At 40.0% G+C, this 21,922-nt stretch overlaps 1 protein-coding gene across 1 annotated transcript; it reads left to right on the top strand.

Moving 5' to 3' along the window:
- The first annotated feature begins 1,122 nt into the window (after nucleotides 1-1,122).
- Nucleotides 1,123-18,496, top strand: lmbr1l (limb development membrane protein 1-like). The gene is made up of 17 exons (XM_055049492.1): nucleotides 1,123-1,303; nucleotides 8,561-8,645; nucleotides 11,632-11,665; nucleotides 11,958-12,097; nucleotides 12,506-12,609; nucleotides 12,817-12,940; nucleotides 13,029-13,097; nucleotides 13,183-13,247; nucleotides 13,626-13,698; nucleotides 13,790-13,876; nucleotides 13,992-14,068; nucleotides 14,163-14,240; nucleotides 14,338-14,411; nucleotides 15,005-15,095; nucleotides 15,189-15,255; nucleotides 15,892-16,053; nucleotides 16,924-18,496. The coding sequence occupies exons 1-17, from the start codon at nucleotides 1,226-1,228 to the stop codon at nucleotides 17,007-17,009; spliced, it is 1,494 nt and encodes a 497-aa protein (XP_054905467.1). The 5' UTR covers nucleotides 1,123-1,225; the 3' UTR covers nucleotides 17,010-18,496.
- Nucleotides 18,497-21,922: the final 3,426 nt, after the last annotated feature.

Below are 21,922 nucleotides of genomic sequence, written 5' to 3'. Positions count from 1 at the left end.
TTTCTGACCAATGTCCCTGAAGTCCAGATTCTGACTGGGAATTCAAAGCTCTCCAAATAAGCCTCATCTTACCTTATAATATGTGTCAATTCCCATGCATATGAAATGTATTGAAAGAAGCTTATTTAAACAAATTTAATCTGTGGCATCCATGCTGCAAAATATTTATTTGAAATTTTTCATTTTAGGGTTTGAAGTGAAACATTAAAAAAAACACAAGTTTTTATCAGCGAATATATATTTTAGTAGTACCATCACAACAATTGATAAACCCACTGGTTTTCATTTTCTGGCTCGCAACCTGGAGAGGGAGGCTTAATTTCTAGATCTGACTTCCGACATCCGAGACACATTGATTCAATTTGGTTCAATTTCATTTTATTCAATAATATTTTATTGATCCCAATATAAAATTTGATTAATAATCCTTATTATTCAGGGTTCATTTGCGACAGCAGCCTGTCCTTAATTAGATTTGAAGAAGTCGATCCATGAAGTCTCTCTATTCCTAGATTGTTGTGTTGCATAGGAGATTCCTATGGTTCTCTATGATGTTTTTTTGTTTTTCATTTCAGAGCGATTCATTTGTAGCACAATCAGCTCTGGAAACTCCAGAACAACTCTCAGAACTGAGGCAGCCTCCTTTATAAGGTCACTCATTATCCTAGTTTTATAAGAAAATGCATGTATGGATGGATGTAATAAAGAAGATGCTTTAAACTTTATGTTTTAATTCTTTTAGCAGTAAAAATGTCATAGGTGGGTGGGGGTGTGCAAAATTCCAAACACAAAAAGTAACAAATGTCAAGCAGATTTCCTCAAACTATTATGGTGTAAATAATTATGATACATAAATTCGTTATTTTCAATTCAAATATCATCTTACTACTAGATACGCGCTTTTTTTTTTTTTTTTTTTTTTTTTTTTTTTTGCTACTAAGATAGTAATGCACAGAACATCCGTGCCCCTGAAAAAAAAAACTCTTTAAGTTTAGTTCTGATTGAAAGCTGCCTTAACCAATCAATGGGATCCATTCTGGTGTTAAGCCCCGCCCCTAGCGGCCCCGCCCCGCCCGGTTTTGATCAGGGTCGCTGTATCCGATTTTTAAAACTCAGCGCTTCCAACCAACTGATACATCTGCTGCTGACTCGCGACGATGCGCCCGGTTCGACATTTTTAACCAGAACCGGCCCTCTCGGCGGCTTCCGGGCGCAGGGCAGTGGCATGGTTTTTAAGAGGATGGAAACGGACGAAGTGTCGATTAGGGAGCAACTTTTCCACAACCGCGTCCGAGAGACGATAGTAAGTGAAGCCGGGCTGAAAGTGAAGCGTCAACCGTTGGTTGACGAGTTAAAGGGGGGCCGGTCGCAGTCAATATAGCATGCTGTCTTTGCACACGCTGTTAAATGGGTTTGTGTCAGTATCTCTCTTAAATTGCATTCGTTTAACCTGAATTATTATTTATTTTTTTCATTTTTAGTCACGTTCACTTTATTCGCTACAAGACAAATGCAGCCATAGCGGTATTGCATTATTGCCTGTTTTAGCCCCGTGTGTATCATTTTCTGGAACTGTGCTGCCTGCTCTTTGCGTCTGACACTCCAATGTTTAAAACCACACCTCGCGTTGAACTTCAGACTTCGCAGTTCGATCTGCTCTGTTACAGCAAGGCAGAGAACTTTACCCCCGATATAAAACGTTCAGGTCTCTCTCCCCCCCATTGACAGATCCAACCCTGAGAGTTGAGATGTTGTTGATACACCAGTTTATCAATGAGGACAATGTTGAACTTGCAGTTTTGCTCAAGTTTGTTTATTTCTGTCAGGGCTTTTCATCCCAAGGTATGAAGTAATGAGCAAAACCTATGCAGATGCATGACCATTATATAATGTTACAGAAACACACACACACACACACACACACACACACACAACAGGTAAATCTCTTTGGAGATTATCTCAGCATTTATGGATGCATTGATTAAATGTGTGATGACTTTGAGCTTGTCATGAATAATCTGAATATCTGAATGATTCATAGCAGCAAAATAAAAATAAAAATTTAATTGCCTGATATGGCATGTTACTTGATCGAAATGTAGTAGTAATGTATAGAAATAATTCAAGGATTTGTTTCCCATAACCAATTTCCAAAAAGCAGCTGACTTTTCCAAATCCAGGATGCTGATTGTTCAAAACCATTCAACAGAGCAACTTTGCTGCAATATATTCAGCTTTCCAGGTGTTTACTAAAGTCCTTTCATGGTCAATATCTGACATATTGGTTAAGAATATTTCATCTGCAAATTCTTCTCAAAAGACTCCACGTCTCCTGGTACATTCATTGATAAAAAATATTGAGTGTCGGGCATGCTGTGGTGGCGTAAGGGATAGCGCGACCCTCGTTTGGAGGCCTTAACTCCTCGACTTCGCCGTTGTGGGTTCGATTCCTGGACCCGATGATATTTGCCGCGTGTCTTGCCCCGCTTCCTGCCAGCCTCCTTTCATTTAAGGGACGCTGGAGCCCACGAAAAACCCCTGGAAGGGAAAATATATATATATTGAGTGTTTCAACTCATGCTCAGAATTATTAAGGTGAAGCTGACTGTAACACTTGAAATGCCACTTAAATTATTTCTTAGCAATTCCAGTGTTGCTGATGTCTCCATCTTATCAGATCTTTGACTCGATCCATGAACCCTGAGAGTTAACCAAGTTGTGCCAGTAATTATTTGGATTTCAAGCTCAGAATTGTCCAATTCCAATTACCAGCCTGCGTTTTTGCACAAAAGCTGCACAACATATTAAATCTTAGGTTAGATTAATATCCTGGTTTTCAGCAACAACATATTTTTATGAAACGTTGAGGCCTCCGCTCCAAATAATTTAGGGTTTTTTTTTCTTGCACTGTTAAAATGGACAAGAACCAAAAGCTTCTACTTTTTATAGAAGCTAAAATCATATCATTTGTGATTTTTAGCTAAAATTCTATCAAATATCGCATTTTTTTACACCTTAATTTCTAAATCTAATTTGTAACCCATATATGTTTTTTTGTTTTGTTTTAAGCAAACGTAAACTTTAAACCAGATTTTCAAACCACAACAATTAAACTCTCTTGGTTTTTATTCTAGTCGGGACTAGCCTGAGATTTTCAAACTATGAAGAGATGTGGGACATTTGTCAATGAAATTCAAAGTATTGATGGAAAGTGACATGCTGACACAAAGCAATTCATGTCTATAGTTGCACTCCTTTTTAATCACCTGTTTGTTTGCTGCATCAGATTGTCAGCGACCTTTTCCCCTCAGGACCTAATGCTATTAGCTGCAGGCAAGCCATGAGTGTCTGGCACACCACCGACTGACAGTGCACCCTCTCATGACAGTCAGCTGTCCCAGCGCCTAGTGACCCGAAGACAAGTCCAAGTGACAAGCTATGACGGAGTCACTTGCTATTGTAAAGATATGTCACATTGGCCAACATTTGCACTTTCCTTGAGAAGGCTATGATACTTGGGAGAAGTTAAATAAAATAAAAAAGAAGAAGAATTGCTGGGTTTCAGATGACACAACATTTGAAACCAATGCAAATGGAGGGCCGGAACTACACACCCGACAGAAACAAGTCGACAGCCATTTAGTGCTTCGACTTAAATGGCTAAATGCTTGACCCAACCTGAAAATAAATTATTGTATTCTCCAGGCCTTTGAAAGCTTTCTTCTAGGTTGTAGAATAATATGAGGTCTACTGCTCCAGTAAGTTACGTGGATCACCTCGATACCGGGTGAATCCTTAAGATTATAAGAAGTCCTTTTTTTTTACCGAGATAATACGAATCGTATTCTAAATATGCACATATTTTTTCGAGATGCCTTGTCTGTTCCAGCCTGTTTAGGACATCAGCGTACTCCTTGTGATACATTTTTCTTTGTTTTGAAACGGCGAAATCCCCTTCCGGCCCTCCATCTGAATTTCGCGCGTCATCCAGGTTACGTGACTGAAACCCAGCAATATCCCCAATATCCCAAGTGTCATCTGCAAGTTATGTAATTTCATAGACTAGCAACAAAACATTTGTAAAAGATTGACTTCCAGTACTGGCTTAGATGGGCTTATGTGGTATGGTACAATCTGGCATTTGTTGCAAAAACAAAAACATAAATCAGTGATGGTAATTTTATGCAGGTGGATAAGCGAGTTTCATTATTATTATTGAAAAATTCTTCATAAATTAAATTTACTTCGAACACAGGCAACTGTCAAATGTCTGTTTCACTGACTAGTAACTTCAAACATTTTAGTTACAGTAGCTTCCTGATTTTCTATACATTTCTTTTTTGAGGTTCACATTTTCATAAATGTTCTTTTTTTTCCACTGAAAGTAACAATAAACTTTAAAAAACAATCTAACCAAACAACCTGACATATAATTTACTTGATAGATTTTAAACTATGTATTTATTGTTTATGTAGATAATTAACTTTTGTTTCTGCTTTTCTTTCAGAAAATTAACAAATTGACATAGTATTACTACCGTAAATGTTCCTCTATTTGGGTTTCTCCCCTTTGAACATTTTCTAACACACTTGATGGTTACGTCCTGTTGAAACGTAACATTGCAACTCAACAAGCGGCCTAGTATGCATGCTGCACACCAGTGTTCAGATCAAAATAATAATAGAAAAAAAAAGTCCTTGGGAAAATGTTGATGCTGCCAAATATCTGTCTTCTCTGTATCATTGTAAATCACCCAGAGTAATAACATCTGGCAAATTTATGCATAACTGACACGGAAAAAGAACAACCTGTGTTTAAGGATGTAGACTGTGCTGAGAGCCCATGTTTTAGCCTGCATCCTGAGCCAGGAAGGATCAATGTCTGGCTGAGTGAAAGGTCAAGGTAGAATCCTGCAGGTCAGAAATAGGATGCCGCCTAGAACAATGTGAGTCCATGGAACATTTGGAAATTTTGGAAGTGACTGGTTTATTTCTAAAGTAGATGGTTGCACAGAATCTGCCAGAGCCCTCTGGGAAGTGATGTGTTATGGGTGGCCTTGTCAGAAAGTGGCACAAACAAAATAAAGTAAAAATTATTACACATTTGTATTTTAATCTGTCCTTATTGGCAATTAGCATTGATAATCAAACATCAGTTTGATTATCCTCAAGAACCCAGATTCTTACCTTAACTCTTAGATATACAAAAGGCAACTTTAACCCTGTTCCTATCTGACTGAGGTTGAAAGCTCAAAAGAATAAAATTGAGCATCTCTCTGTAATATGTTCAGCTTTTTTGTCCTCTGCTGCAGCCTGCTCAACTTCACAAGGCAAAATGACCACTACTCCTAGAGTTACCCTACCAAAATCTAGGACCGCACGGTACTTTTGTTGTCTCAAAAGTACCGTTGCCTCATTGCAGCTTTTGTGATTCACTCAGGTTTTTTTTTTTCTTAAACACTTCAGTTATACTGTAAATACAAAATCCAACATTAATTCTTTTTGCCACAAGAACAACTTCTTCCTCACCTAAAAGTGTTGTTGACAAGATTTAGCACTTCAGTATGAAGCATTTACTATCAGAAAATTTAATTTTTACTTTCCGTCTTGCAGCTCACGTGTTGGGGACATCAGACTGAAATTTGTCCTACTAATATTTCTGCATCTCTAAAAAATGCACAGCTTTTATCACAACTTAGTATTATTAAACAGGGATATTTTACAATTTGGAGCCTGTTTAATAAATATGCAATAAATTTTCAGGGTTGCCAGTCAAATCTAACTGTAATGTGCCTCAATGGAAGTCTCACTCAGATGCTCTTTTGGCTATGAGGATTTTTTTTTTGTATTTTCTTCAAAGGTTTTCAAGTTTGATCCTAAATGATCAAAATCATCTGGCAGATAATCACAAAAGCAGAGGAAGTAGATGATCCTGTACTGAAATTGATTCTGAAAAGGTCATGCTCTGTTGGAAAGCCAAGCAGAATGACAGTAATTCGTCCCAGCTGTACACACACTTTGTATGAACTGGATCTTCATAAAGGCACCTGCTGTACAAAGTGCATGTGAGTAGCACAGAACTGGAAAAGTGTGATCACTAGTTGTGCTCCTCCTTTTCTTATGTCAGTTTGAAGGCAAATTTAACAACTTGTGGACTAATTGTACTTTGGTACCTTTAGCTAACTTCAAATCTGCTTTTTTGGGGGTACAGGGGGACATAGGCGTGGATTCATTTTCTTGCATCAGAACAAATATATCCAAGTCAATCTGCAGTTAAAATTTCTCTGCACTATATCTTCGCTGATAGATTCCCCTTCATGCTAAAAACCTTAAAACTGTCTTCAAGGTGGCTTCTGTCTCTTGACGCCATGTTGGCCTGAAAAGGTTTTATTCTACCTGTCTTATTTCTAACCTAACACCCATCCTTTGTTCCCTGCTTCTCCTTATTGTTGGATTAGCCTCTTGCCAAATTAGGCTGCATTATTGAAGAATTCTCAGTCGGAGCGGATTAGTTGTTGTATAGGGTGCTTTGTTGTTGGTATGCAGTTTGTTTGTTGCCACCGATTATTCCTGCTTATGACGAGAAATTTCAAATATGTTTCAAAAGAAGAATCCTGAAAGCTAAATTTAGTTTGCTTTATTCTCAGGAAGAACACTCAGGAAGAAGGAAGAAGCCGATTTATTTGTTTGGTGTTGAGATACTTTCAGGCAGAAGCAGGGAGATCAGATGAACTGGGTCAATTGTCACTGTGGGATAAATGACTCTTTTTCACAGAAATTGTACCCACCACTTTGGAACACCTATTCTATTGCTTGTTAACACTGAGCCAATCATATAGGAGTAATTTAATAGATTTATGTATCTAGGTATGATGTATGCAACTCACTGAAATTTATGAGGAGCATCGGTAGGAAAAGGTAACTAGATTTTAGCTAGTTTAAACATGCCATGGTTGTTAGTGCAAATTTGGTGTGACTATTTCCGAAAATCCTGCCCTAAGACCGAGTTTATAAAGTATGCCATGCACAACCATCGCTCGGGTTTCTAGGTAATGCTCTGACAGAGAAAATATGTTGTGAGTCACAGTTGTGTCCCGAAAGAGAACGGACCGACATGGTTTGAGATGATGCCTAGCTATTACAACCAAGGTATACCGAATAAAATCGGAACGCACGAGACATCGAAGCTGGAAGCAGATGGACTACAGCAGCAGAAGACCACAGTGAGCGGCCCTCCTGTGATCTAAGAACAGGAAACTGAAACTAAAAAGGTGAACAATAACGTGAAAGCAAAAATGTGTCCAGGCTGTTGTTGGTCTGGCTTTGCCCAGCAAAATAAAACGGAGTCGAAGTGACTTCAAAAAGCTGTCTTCTCTACTCTATTGGCCTCTGCATTCACCAGGGGTGAATAGTGGAGCTCTTGGTATGTGGTTGACTGTGACATTCTCATCAAAGATGTGCAGCTGGTAAAATCCGTAACAAATGCGTAAAGCATTCATGTTGATTTGAACCAAATATGTGATGAATTTTTCTGGCGTAGTGAACCGTTCACCACGAGTTCTAGCAATGTGCACCCAATGAGATTGCTGGTGAATGTATATCATGAGGTTTTTTTATATAATCTAATATTACCACCATGTGGGCTTTATTCTTCACATTTATGTTGAAGTATCTTATCTTACCTAGGAGAGCAAGTCTTTATTTTTTGCTGTTATTACCCTCTGGATAAATATGTAAACCCTGTTTTGCATGAACTCCTTTTAGGCACCAGTTTAGAAATGTTATCACATTGCAACATTACTTCCTCTTTCAATTTGCCCAGCATGTTTGTTTGTAGACTACATGTGGTTCCTTACAGGTGTGGTGAGGAATATTTGTCCCCACAAATAAAAATTGTGGGGACGAATCAAACTGCAAAAATCAAAGTAACATGTTAACAATGTTACAATGCATAAATAGTAAATAGTAAAACAATATAAAGTTGGCTATTAGTCCTGTGTAGTCAGTTGGTTGTTGGGGATTAAAAGCCTCTTCTGCAATCATTCTGTAACTTTAAAAGTCTTGACAACTATATTACGCTGGTAATTAATTTTAGCAGACCCTGGTGTTTGACGTGTTTGAGATTTGCCAGACAACAGACAGATTGCTGGTTTAACCTAAATTTGAATGAATGCAACATCAGCTAATGACCTTTACTCTCTGCAGTAGGGGGCAGGGTGGAGTATTTCTCACTGGTTTTAACCCATCTGTCTCCCTAAGTCCCACTAATCCAAGTAAAGGGGAACTATGCCTTTTGAGCACTGGAACCCCATTTTCTTTGTTTGAGTAATCTTTATGCAAGACAAAACAGTTCATGTTTTTAGCTTTTGCCTCCCCTTTTCTTGTTTCCGTCTCCCCTGTCTTGTGATTTACATCTTACTTCAATGCCTGAGCAAAACTGAATGGTTAAAAACGGGTAGATGTCTTGAGCCGCAGATGTTCTGACAGATTATTTGAGGTACATGTTCTGTCTTCAAACTCGTGCAGAAAAGACTAAGGTCCTTTTGTTTCTCTTGTGCAGATCTGCGTCCTCCTGTTTACGTGCCTTTACATGGTGTGCTACCTCATCCTCACACACTTCAAAAAGACTGCCGAGTTTATCACAGGTGAGTTCAACAGTTTCTGGATGCGAGTGTGTGTTTAAGAGAGCTCTGCGAGTTGGCTTTCAGTCAACAGTTTAGTGAGAATTGCCTTGAGGAAAACGAACAATGTTGACAAGCACACTGATTACAGTGGCGTTTTGGAATTTCTTTCCACTGAGTGTGTTGGCACAAATCCTATTCAGAAACTCGCTGTTTGACTCAAGAGTCTGATTTGTTTTTCTTTTCTGCTTTTCTAGTTTATTGTTTTGTTCATTGCCCTTTTCTTTCTTTGCATGTGTACACATTCAACAAAGTTTCCCCGTTTCTTTTAGGACCTTTACTAACCTCACACTCTGAACTTTGATTTGAAAAGCCTGGAGACATTGTTGAGGAGACGTTCGTGGGGTGTACACCAAGCTCTTTAAAAAGGCAGAGAAGTTTAAAAAAAAATGCTACAAGATAAAGTTGAAACCTTGAACTCGTACCAACGTTCTAGCAGGGACAAATGATTGTCACCATGAGGCTAAGAACTGCGAGATGGCAGTACGTGCGTCAGGCATATTTGGAAGCTCTCTTGTGCTGTGTTGAGCTGATTAACATTCGCTCAGTCCAATGAAATGTGAGTCCATTGGAAGCAGATGTGGATTTTTCTTCAGTTCTCCGCTCTGGCTGGGCTGCACCCTTGTAGATGGTCATTTCTTCTGCACATTTTTATTCCCGTTGTTCCTTCTGCTGAAGTTTCTGCATCAACAACAAGAGCACAGGTCTGCCCTGCAGCTATGTGACAGTTGTGCAATCCCACAATACAGAGAATTTTATAACATCCGGAACTGGTTCTTGTTCCTTGGGTTTTACTTTGTAATAGAACTTCTGTGACAGCACTGCCAAAAGGACATATCACATGCCTGACTAATAGTAACACTTCATTTGTTTCAGATGCAAAATGAAAGGTGTTGGTTTTTTGTTTTTTTCTGGTAGCTTTTTATAGTTGTTGCCAAATGTTTTAGGTTGACAGAATTTTGTTTTTTACAAATTGTGTTGCTTCGATGTTATAAAACGTTTTCCTCAGGTGTTTCCATGGTTTTCTGATATTCAGTAAGAAGCATTTCTATTTCAGAGGTTTGGTGAGATAAACACTTACTGGCCACTTTATTAAGTACACTTTGCTAGAATCAAGTTGTGTTCCCTTCTGCCTCCAGAACCGGCTTGATCGTTTGTAGTGCAGATAAAAGGGGGGGGGAAAGTATGTCTGCAGTTTCTGAAATACTCAGACCACTGCATATTCTCAAAGTCACTTAAGTCTCTTGTTTGCTCCATTCTGGTTCTAAATTTGAAATATGATTAGTTAATTTTGCGGGGAGGGGAGGTTTGTTTTTGTTTTTTTAGCAATCACTTGGTAATGAGGCTGGTGAGTGTGCATCAAATTCATGTCAACCTTTTGTTTTCTAGATGACCTCAGAGTCTTGATGGGATTTGGCTTGGGGTTTTTTCTTTCTTGGCTCCGAGTCTGGAACTTGGAGTTTTGATCCCAGTCACTCGGTTTTCACTTTCACCTTTGAACTTTTTGGATTCATCCTGAATTGTTTGGTAAAGTGACTCCTAAAGGGTTGAGTCACAACTTGTTTCAGGATTCCTTACTGTCTGGAGGGTAATGCTCATGGGAGCATTCACCATTTCGTTCCTCTGGATTTTTTTTCCCCAACAACCTGAAAAAGGTTGCCTGGTTCATCTAGGAACGTTTTCTTCGGGAAAAAATAACTTTATATTCTAATGTTTTCAATACATTCCTACTAAACATTGGAATGTACAAAGCGTACATTCCAATGTTTAGTAGGAATGCTTCCTACTAATTGTAGGAAGCATTATATTTAGTAATGCTTCCTTCTAAATGTCTGTCACTTTGTGATGGTTTTCTCTGAAAGAAGTAGCTTTCTTTTTCTCTTTGCTTTTGTTTCTTTGTTCCCGTTGACGATCTATAAGTCACACCTGCCTGCTGCCATTCCACAGCAAACTCTGCACTAGTGGAGTTAAATGTCAGCCTGGGCTGCTCCTTATTAAATTGCAGGCAGTTGAACGTCTCTCCTTAAAGTCTTTAATGATTCTTCAAATGGCTTAATCGAGTCAATTGTAGCATCAGAAATATTCTTGCATGTGAAATCTTTGTTAAATGAGGACATCATATGCTAGAACCACTCTGTTTTTATGTCTGTTTCTATCCTCATTAAATTATCTTTGAGCTACAATAAAAGCATTTGAAATGTCATTTTGTAGAAGGTCTAAAACACAGCAAATGTTTTTTGTGTGTATGAGATCAAGTTAATTTTCAGTATTTTGGACATTGGATCTTTTCGGTTTTACCTCCTAAACTGTGGAACGAGCTGCCTGATCATATTTGACAGGGTTCAACTCTTGGATTTTATTAAGTCACTTCTTAAAACACATTTGTACTCTCTGGGTTTTAAAACGGTGTGAGAGATTTGTGTGCTTGTGCTTTTCTTCCTGTTGTTTGTGTGTCTGCAGCATTTTGGCCAAAATGTAAGAAAATTTGATTTTATTTACTGTTAATCACTCTTCACAGCAATCAAGACTCAATTCCAATTGAAGACTGAAGCTGTACAACTCTTAAAAGATGAGGTCTCTCTAATCCGTGTTAAACATTTTGGATGTGACCAAACCTTGGTTCTTTTTGCATCCTTTGGTTTAACGGGAGTCTTGGTCCAGAATGAACAAAATGTTCCAAACAGGCCTGACCCCTGGTCACACCCTCTCTGAGCTCAGGGAGAGGTTTGCTTTCTTCAGCATTTTGTGTGTAGCACATGCTCGCATACTGCTTCAGGAATGTTTTAGCCCATCATATAAAGTGTTTGAAAACTTCTTGTTGTGTTTTTTTTTTTTTTCTTTTTTTTCTCTTAACTCCTAGTTCCTAGTTTCAAAAAGTCATATCGGAGTGCAGGGGGAAAAAAAGTTAAGTTTTGAAAAAACCCAACTTGTTTTTTCTTCTTTCTTTCAGATGATATCGAAGATGCTACAGTTAACAAAATTGCGTAAGTGCAAACTTCTAATGATTAACTGGCTGTGACTTTGGATAATTGTACAGATAGCAGTGATTGGGGCATGATTGGCGACCAGAGGTCTTTCTTTTGATTCATCGCCTTGTTACATGGTCACCTACATGTTTATTGCTTTTGGCAGTGAAAATCCAACATCGTCGTCACTCTGTACTCTGCACCTTCGTTTTGGATTCTTATATTTGTGTTCAGTTTGGCTTGACGGAGACTGATCTTGCTGAGGCGAAACACAGACTCTCATGACTTATCTCACTGTTCCACCTCCCAGGCTCTGGCTGTGCACGTTCACCCTTTCTGTCGCAGTGTGCGCCGTGCTGCTTCTGCCCATCTCCATTCTGTCAAACGAGGTTCTGCTCACCTTCCCACACAGCTACTACATGCAGTGGCTCAATGGCTCTCTTATCCACGGTACGTCTCACTGTTTTTGTTCGTCCGTCCGGTTGAAAATAATTAAGAACGGTCGGGCGTCACAGCGCTACAGGATCAGCAATAACATCCACATCAATACTCGACTGGCCTGTGGCCCAGCAGATAATTAGCAATGCACACTGTTAGCTCGAAGCTGTTCAGTCCACCCTGAGCTGCTGTGTGAAGTCAATCTGAGCTGTGTGTTTTCTGCTTTTTGCTTTGTTGAAATTCTGTTTTAAATATTTCATGTCGTCAGTGGAAGGGAGCCTATATCCACTCTTTCAGTCTGATGCCACATAGTGGTTGGTGGAGGGAACTACTAAAATGTTTCATTACAGTCGTAATTACTAATGAAAGATAACACGCACACACAAAATCTTTAACAATGATCTGTTTCTCTCTTGTCAGGGTTATGGAACCTAGTGTTTTTGTTCTCCAACCTGTCCCTCGTCTTCCTCATGCCTTTTGCATATTTCTTCACTGAGTCTGAGGGGTTCGCTGGATCCAAAAAGGTAGTTTATTTTTTGACCTTCTATTTTTCCTGTTGACCTTCCCTCTTTCCTCAGTTGTCTTTATTTCTTTCTTGTGTCTTACCTTATTTACTAAGACTGTGTAATTTTTTTTAAAAAAACCTTAAATGTCTAAGATCCCATTAGAAACCTGATTTCAAAATGAGCTTCTCTCAAACTGATCACCAAACAACTCGTGTTTCTGTGTAGGGAGTGATGGCGCGAGTGTATGAAGCTGTTGTGCTGCTGATCTTGCTCGCTCTCCTTGTGCTGGGTATTGTGTGGGTGGCGTCAGCTCTCCTCCATGACAACGTTGCCCGACAGAGCCTCTACGGTGAGTCACTCTCATCATACCCTTATACTCCTCCTGGGCGTCACTCGAAGTGTCGCTAATTGTTATTCCCCCCCTCTTCCAATTGCAGACCTGTGGGAGTATTACCTGCCATACCTGTACTCTGGGATTTCTCTGTTTGGAGTGCTGCTGCTTCTGCGTTAGTATACGTTGAGCTCAAACGCCTGGTCATGTTGAAACAGAGTGGTCTCTCCTGTGTGCTAGTTTGTGTCTTCCCTTTTCAGTGTGCACCCCGTTTGGCTTGTCTCGAATGTTCAGTGTTACGGGTAGCCTGCTTGTGAAACCTCGGGTAAGTTGAGCCTCTCCACAAAACTCAAAACCCACATCACATACCTGGTTATTGCACATCTGTCAGGTCTTTAAAAACCTCTTTTGCTCTCTGTAGAGAACAAAGTATACATGAAGCAGCGTCTACAGCATGCATTATTTGTTAACTTGTGCTTAACTGAAGCTCTTAAGCGCAATGTTTTCTAATCAGGAAGTGCTGCTTACCATCTCCAGTTTTCAGAAATGTTTGATACAAATTAAAACTACGACCTCATTTCATTTTGTTTTTCTTTATATTTCTCTACTTTAAATGTTATTGCACATCTATTCAGTGTTATTTCAGAAAATTACATGAACAGATTCTGATGTTCCTCCCTAATTGATCCATGTTGTGTGTCAGCTTCTGGAGGACATAGAAGACACTCTGAGCTGTGCCGTTTTTGAAGAAGATTCGCTCTTCAGGAAGCTGAATTGTAAGTGACTTGACTGTGATCACTACCCTCCTTCATTTCCCCCGTGGCTTGACTCTTAAAAGGTTATTTTCTCCTTCTTGCATATGTGAAGGTGGCAGTCCATCGTGTTGGGTCAAGTTGAACATGGAGGCTATGAGAAAAGAGTACCTTGCAGTTCAGAGCAGGCGTGTCGCCCTGGGTGAGGCTGACAAAGCTTTCCGTCTGCAGGGTTTCTCCCGCAGCATCAACATCACACTTTGTTTTTTTATTTGTTTTGATTTTTTTTTTTTTTGTCCTTTTTGTTTTCCCCAAAGAGATGCGGAGGAAGGCTTCACCATGGCAACGAAACTTGGGCTATCCTCTGGCGATGCTTATCCTGCTTGCACTGACTGTATGTACAAAGAACATCGCTACATTCACGAGTTCTACAGTCACTCCTCGTTTTGTGACCTCTTCATGACGGGTCGCTGTGTGTGTGTCTCCAGGTGATGTGTGTGCTGATGGTCTGTTTCAATGTGCTGGAGCTGCTGCTGGATGAGACAGCCATGCCCAGAGGAATGGAGGTCAGGGTCCTCCTTTGAAGGCACCAGGAACATTTCCTGTTTGGTTGGAAACGGACAGTCGGCGGCTTATATTGAGGATTTTTATGTTTTTTGCTAGGACCCTCACCTGGGAATGGCCTCCTTTTCCATGTTCGGCTCTCTGGGCGCTGCAGTGCAGGTGGTCCTCATCCTGTATCCTTTCAACACAAAGAGCGATCTGTGGTGTGCTCAGCTTCGTAGTGATTTTTCTCGTAACACATTGAAAAGAAAAGAAACAGGTCAATTGTTATCGTTTTGATGGTAGGGCTCCAAATAATGATTAATTTTTCAATCAATTATTTTATTGATTATTCTAATCAGATCTTCAAATGCAGATTTTTTTGCAGATTATGAACCAGTGAATCTAAAAATGCCACCCAAGAAATTCTGGGTGGAACAGAAGGTTATTCATATGCAAAATATGTAAAATATATATATTCTTTGTACAGTTTTGGCTTAATTGTTGCTCTGTGTTGTTTCAGTAAATGCCCATTTTGCAGTCTGTATACCCCAGTTAACGATTATTTGATTCCTAAATTAGTTGACAGTTTATCTCTATTAACTTAATTAATCATTTCAGTCCTAAATGATTAAATTGTTGCCACAAACTGATTTTTGTTTGTTTGTTTGTTTGTTTGTTTTAACAGTAGATGCATGCATTAAGATTTACTCTTGAATCAACACATTGAGAAGCAGTCGCCAGGTTTTCCACACGTTTCCACTGTAGTCCTTAAAGTGAATTGCAGCTACCTGATGGTGTCCTCAGTTGTGGGTTTTTACAGCTCTCCTCTCTTCTGTGGCCTCCTCCCTCGCATGAAAGACACTAACCTCACACGGGTAAACTGCTTTATGTGTCTGAATTTAACTGGGAAACTGAAGTTGTTTTTCTGTTGACTGGATGTCACCTCTGAAAATTTATACTCCTTTCAGATGATTGCAAACTGTGTTTCGCTGCTAATACTGAGCTCTGCACTGCCTGTGTTTTCGCGCACACTTGGTAAGAACATGCATATATACAAATATACATTTTGAATGAAACTCTTGATGTTTGAATGTGCGGTTAATGTTGTGGCTCTGAAGCATTTTGTCTGAGTCCTCCTTTTGAGGAAAAAATGGGTTAAAGTGAATGTGTCGCCTTGTCCTGTTACCATGGAAATACTGATTGCTTGGATGTGTAACTCGCATTAGGGTAGCAACATTGGAAGACAATATTTTATTCTCATGCAAGCAGATGATAGGGAGCCTTATATCAGCAATGTTTGGTGTAGTTCTCCATTTTTACACGTTTCGGTGTGAATGTTGTGAGAACTGCAGAGATAGGAAATCCGAGGTGCATATGGAGCTGAACCTGATATCTGTGTATAAAATATGCATAACCTTTTGTTATTTTTTGACATGAAGACTGACTGTGTATGTCATGTTTTAGTTCAGGTAGTATTGCCATAGCCCCTCTCCCCTTTTTAGGCAATTCTTTGAAGAAATTGCAAAAAAAATAATCAATTTACTTGCAGTTTTAACAATGGCCACAAGAGTGCACATGTATTTCATGATTCCTAGCACTGAAGCCAAGCCTGTTGCTGCAACGTTTTGTTTTGTTTTGTTTTTTTTCTCAACCTCTGCTCCTTTTCTGTAGGGATCACCCGTTTCGATTTGCTGGGAGACTTCGGTCGATATAACTGGCTGGAGAACTTCTACGTGGTCTTCCTGTACAACATGCTGTTTGCTGGTCTCACCTCCGCCTCTCTTACAAAGACAGTCACCTGGGCGGTGCGGAAGGAGCTCATCCGTGCCTTTGGTTAGTCTGTGTCTGCTTTAGATCCCTACATACAGTGGTTAATTATCCCTGGTTAATTATCTCCTTGCTTTGCTATCTGTCAGCTCAGGTTGAGGATCATGTCTCGGTAGATTGGCAGGTGGCATCCAAATTTCTTACAATTTTGGATGATTGATCAAAGGATGCTTTGAGTCATTTTCAAATGATTTTCAGGTATCAGGGCCGCCGAGTGCAACTGCATACCAACCTTTTTAGATTATTATTTGTAATATAGAAGAAAACGATTGATCAGTTTACATCAGCTTCATAATTTTGCATACAATCCCAATGAGGTTATGTGTCAAAATGTGGGAAAAAGCAGTCAAAGCAGTTTTGCAAAGCTCTGACTTTGCATCTGTTTTATCATCTATTTTGTGGGGAGGAGGGGTCTGTACTCCACTCTGCTTGCTGCACTTTAATAGCTACACCATAAGCTCCCCACCTTTGGCCCCGTTTCCCGATGGGCTGGTCTCTCTTCCTCAGATAGAAAGAATACAATTCTTTCAGGAAATTGTAAAGGGACAAGAGGAGAGTCAGGTCCATTGGGGACCTTCAGGCACACCGCCCTAGACCTTTTGCATTATACGCACACAGACACACACACACACACACACCCTCGAAATCTCCACCCAACACAAACAAGCAGTTGGAGCTTGGGCACGTCAAATCTACACACGCGATCCCCTTCCTCGCTGAGAAGATAGCATCTCAGCAGCACAGCAGCTCTGCTGCAGTTTTCCATTGCCTCCCGAATTACTTTTGTTCTGCAAATTCTAGGTTTTAAGTTTGCTCAGCTTTGCTAATTTTATCCTGCTTTAATACGAGTGGCCATTCTTTTTCTTTTTCTCGCAGGACTCGACAGGTTGCCAATGACTGTGTCACGGACTACCATTCCTCTTAAACTCCTCCTGGCCAATGGGCTGTCTAAAATCCAGTGACCCTTTCTGTTTTGTGTTTTTTTTAAACACTCCTAAGCACTGTCTGGTCTTAACTTTAAAGGCCGAACCGCATTGTGAACCAGTGATTCAAGCCTCCTCCTTGCCGTTAGACGGCAGAGCCTTCCCTCTTTAAAAGGACCGGCAAAGACGAGCCTCTCCGCTCTTCAGCCAGCGGGGACACAGCGTGTTGGTGTGTTTTCACGACTGACGCATCCTGATCAAGAACTGTGCTGCAAGTTGAGCAATCAGTCCAAGTCATCATAGAAAAGCCTGCGTTGGACGGCGAAGAAAGGATGGAAGCCGTACTGGGAGTTCTGCATTTCTGAACAATAAAGTCAGCAGTATTTTTTTTTTTTTTTTTTTTTTTGTGAAGCGTAGCTGTGTCATGAATCCATCTGTCCCCTTCAGGGTGTTCTTGGTACTCCAGTCAATTCTTTGCACGTTACACAACTTTTGTGAGATTGGAACTCTTCTTTTGTGTGGGTCTGGTTTTCTAACAGGGTTTTTACTGTAAATAAGTAAAAGGTTGTTCTGTTGGTGGAAAAAAAGACTTTGTTGTTGTATGTATGTTAACCTAGAGGTTACACAGGGAATTTTTGTGTGTGTGTTGCTGCTTTTCCAGGCAAATGGGAGCATTTTGTGAGTGTGGCCAGAACTGTACTTTTTTTGTTGTTTTTTTGTTTGTTTGTTTGTTTTTCGGAAGAAAAAAACAAGAAGCGTGTCTTAAACTTTGTACTGTTAATGTAAACTATTCTAGTGAGGAATTGCTGCCTTTACCAATCAAACTGTGAATTATTAAGAATCTGTGTGGGATTGTGCAATATTTTATACATAAAAGCACACTTTGAAACTTTACCAAAAATAATTTTAGAACCTTTTTGTTTTGTTGTTGTTGTTGTTCTTTTATGTTAGGATTTGTAGAATCCTCTTTTTTAAAAGTGTTTTTTAATAAAGAAGCCAAATATGACCCTCAGGGCTTTCGTTGTTTACCAGGATGGCCTGGTGCAAAAACTCCATAATCTCAGCATTATGTCATCATCTGCTGCGCGTTGGTGATCCTGGATCGCTGCTGCCGCGCCTGCATCATCGGCATCTTGTTCTCTGTTGGTTTGACCAGCAGGGGGCAGTGCATCTCAAACGCAAAAAAACAAGTTTTTCGTTGGAGCTCGTCCTCTTCCACGTGTCCCCAGCGTTATGCACACGAGTCACCACGTTTACCCACTGATGTTGTTCAGGGAACGCTTATCCTTGCTTCTGAAACAAGGTGTCTAATGTTCTCTTTTTATGGGAATTTGGGTTTTATACGTCACGTTTTAGTCATTGCTCCATAGCTGTTAGGTGATGTATGAGTAAATATTTAAAGTAATACTGCAACTTAAAAAAAAGAAAAAAGTTATTTTGGAGGCCTCTGGTTTGGCAGTCCATTTTTTTTTCATGTTTTACAGTGTTATGAGCGTAAAGCAATAATTAAAAAAAAGAAAACCTTTTGACTTTTTATCTTTTTTGTGTCCCTTTTGGAAACACATCAATATGCCTTTTTTTTCTGTAAGCCATGCCTTTGATGCCGTTACATTTTATGAAGTGTATCAACACTGTGAGCAATCTTCTGCTGCTCGTAATGTGTGTGTGTGCCCTCCACCCTTTTGTTGCACTTCTTTAATCAGCAGCAGAAGAAAGCCATATTTTGGCCCCGTCTGTCAGCAATGTCCACCCACGACGCCGCCGTGGCCCACGCTTTCCCCACTCTGATGCAAGCGCCAGATAAAAAAAAACCCTTCAAATCAAGAGAGGGGACATTCACTTGCATTAACTCTTCGTCATCCTCCTCCTTCTTTCCTCCTTTCCTCTTCCTTGCCTTTTGTTCATTTCCCGTCCTCCCGTTTCTTTTCTTGAAGTCTGTTCAAGTCGAGCAAACCCAAAGTCTGATTAATTTCTCCCTCCTTTCTCTTCTCTTTGTGTGCGCTTGTTTTCTTTTGTTGGGCGCTTTGATTAAGCTTATTTGTTTTTTGCAATTCTGCTTCCTCTCGGCTTTGAATGAACCGAAATGTCGCTGTAACATCAGCGCTGCATCTGGAGGCCGGTGACCTTGTGACACGTAGGACAGATCAAAGGTGCGACCTTTGCCAGAGTCTAGGAGGAAAGGAGACAGGCTGGCGTATTGAACAAAAGATGTTGACGGGTTCATTTTTAAAAAAGGGGGGAAAAAAAACACTCAAAGAAATCTAGTTTATAGACTAAATGAAAACGATGCTTGTCAATAAATCAGAGTGCCCAACAGAGAGCTCATTTATTTCCAAAGTTGCAGCTGTGAAAAATCATGCAGATCCATTACACTGATGTATTTTGTTTTTAATATTTGCACACGGGTAATCAAAAACCCCCCCAAATTTTGCTTCTTGGAAAATCAAGCCCAATTACATTTCTTCAAATTCAGAAATGGTGCAACCAGACAGTGATTTTCACCCTGCCAGGAGGAGAACTGCCGCAAGTTTATTGTTGAAGAAGCTGGCTGTTTGTGGTGCATCTTGGTGTATCATCAATAATTAAGTGGAAGGAAAAAAATACCGTAGAAATTGGTTCACAAGTTACAACCGCATTAAAGAGTCAAGGTGCTTCAAGTGCCACAACAAAGGCACATTCAGATGGAGGTGAGCTGAAGCTCGACCTGACCAGTGTCTGAAACATCTTGCTGTTGCTGTTGCTCGGTGGCCCCAAGTCCTCATTGCTGAAAAGACGTGTGTAAAGAGCCAAACGCAGACAGGCTGCTTGTCTGAGTAAATCTGTTGAGTTTTGCTACAGGCAGCAGAAATGTTGCATCATGTATGCCATTGGTGTTTTGACCCATCTTTCCATTCAGTAAACAAATGCGGCATCTTATTTTTTATTTATTTTTTTTTGTTTAGCTCAGTTTGTACAATTCCCATTTCCACGGCATTCGGCTCAATTTACCACATATCGCATCAAACTTCAAAATTATAAAATAAAAGCTTGCAGACGGATGTTTTCATCATTTGGGAACCGGGAATGCTGACTGTTGCAGCTTTTCAAACAGAATCTGGATGTTTATTAATATTTCAGCCTCCCTGGAACTTTGTGGTCATCGTTTGACTCTCCTTGTCATGGTACGCCGTACGTTTTGTGAAAGAAGCAGATCTGAACTGCGGGAAGGCCAGTCGGGCACTCATGCGATCTGTTGCTATGACTGCATTGCATCAATGTCAAAATTTGCATTGTGCACAGTAGCCCGACTGGAGACGATTTAGCACCCTCTGTCTGCCTGACAGAATCTGTTTTATTTTATTTTTTCTTTAACTTTGCCTGATTTTCTGATCATTTAACAAAACATAACCTAATTTAATAGAGATTAACCTAAACAGCTGGATTGTCAGGCATGGATTAAACTCTAAGCTCATGGCAATTTTGAAATCAGTGAACATTTTTTAAAGTAAAGAAAAATAAATAAACAATACTTAATAAAAGGCCTCATCATACAGATGTGTTGTGGCTTTAGTGAAAAGGATGTGAATTATTATTTTTATAATAATCATTATAATGATAAAATTGCATGCAGCAGGTGTGAACTCACAGAGACTCAATGCTGAAACTGAATTGGAACGTGTCTCAAGATTTAAACACATATGTGTGACCAGGTTATTGCACGTTTTCACATTCATATGTTCTTATTTTTCTTCTTCAACTTTATACTAAATGATTGGCTAAAAATAGTCAAAGTTTGAAAGTTATTTATAATGGTCTCATTTTTTTTTTTTTTTTTTTTTTTTTTTTATTTCTAAAATCTCAACAAAGGAAGAGGCCATTTTAATTTAGAAATGATCCCAGAATTGAAATGAGATTCATTCTTCCAAAAGCAGGTGAGTGATTGCAGTGGAGTAAAACTCACTGTTTTTATGTGGTTTTAAATACTATGTGATAGAGGTCCATTTCTCTTAGGCACTCTTCAAAATGAGAAACACAAGAGAGCATCTTAGTGAAGCATATGTGTGCTTATCTTCACCGGTATTCAAAAGGCTCAGAGAAAAACATTTCAGGCCAAAAACCTTGGTCAGACAAAACTTGGGCACAGCATATACAACCTAACACAAATCAAAACCTTGCATGTACAACGAGCGGGGCGCGCAACATGAAGGTTACACACAGTTCAGTGGAAGCGTCCCAGCAGTCCCACTGGGTAACACACTCCACAGGACTAGATTTCAGGCATATCGGGAACAAGGCGGGAAACTGGCAGCTTGTAATGGGATGAGATAGGCTATCTTTATTGTCAAAACATGGGAATGAAGGGGGGGAAAAGAGGCTCAGATTAGCCTTCCTGACAGTCGCCCGTTTGATGTTTGTGCCAGAGTGCATTAGGCACTGTTGTTCCCTCTTTTCTGCACATGCTAACACAAAAATCACTCAGGAAAAGGCGAGACTTGCTTGCTAATCAACAGATAATGGGGCCACACTGTCCGTTTGCCGCAGCCGCCCGCCATCCTGTGTGCACGCTCACGGCACACTCGCTTCACACAATCGGACGGCGCAGCGGCGCCTTTGTTTTGTTGGAAACAACTCACTGGCGTGACACAAAGGGTGGGACGGACGATATCGCAATTTACTGTGATTCGTTTCAGTGGAGAACTGAAAGCAAATCGATTTTCTGTGCGGCTTCCACCGATTTAGGATCAGGGTTCACGCAGAGCGGTGTGTTTTATCCAAACTTTGACCTTTCTTGTCTACAGACAGGAAGTTCCAGCCCTTATATTTCATTCTGCATGTCTGTGCAGCATCATCTTAGCTTCGGCTCACCGGTGCTATTTCTCACCAGAGCTGATGGAAAAAACTAAACAAACTGGAACAGAATGGCAGCAACTGATCATTTGCATAGAAATGTGCATTACCAACACATTACCAGA

The sequence above is a fragment of the Poeciliopsis prolifica genome, unplaced genomic scaffold, assembly GCF_027474105.1.
Source record: "Poeciliopsis prolifica strain line A6 unplaced genomic scaffold, Auburn_PproV2 SCAFFOLD029, whole genome shotgun sequence".
Lineage (NCBI taxonomy): Eukaryota > Metazoa > Chordata > Actinopteri > Cyprinodontiformes > Poeciliidae > Poeciliopsis > Poeciliopsis prolifica.
The sequence above is the reverse complement of the archived record's forward strand: the minus strand, read 5'-3'. Positions and strand labels throughout refer to the sequence as shown.

Excerpts from the sequence above, each read along its gene's own strand:
- lmbr1l (XM_055049492.1), top strand. The coding sequence starts at position 1,226 with ATGGTTTTTAAGAGGATGGAAACGGACGAAGTGTCGATTAGGGAGCAA. Across the intron at positions 12,098-12,505 it reads CAATGGCTCTCTTATCCACG|GGTTATGGAACCTAGTGTTT; the intron begins GTACGTCTCACT and ends CTCTCTTGTCAG. Across the intron at positions 15,256-15,891 it reads TGTGTTTTCGCGCACACTTG|GGATCACCCGTTTCGATTTG; the intron begins GTAAGAACATGC and ends CCTTTTCTGTAG.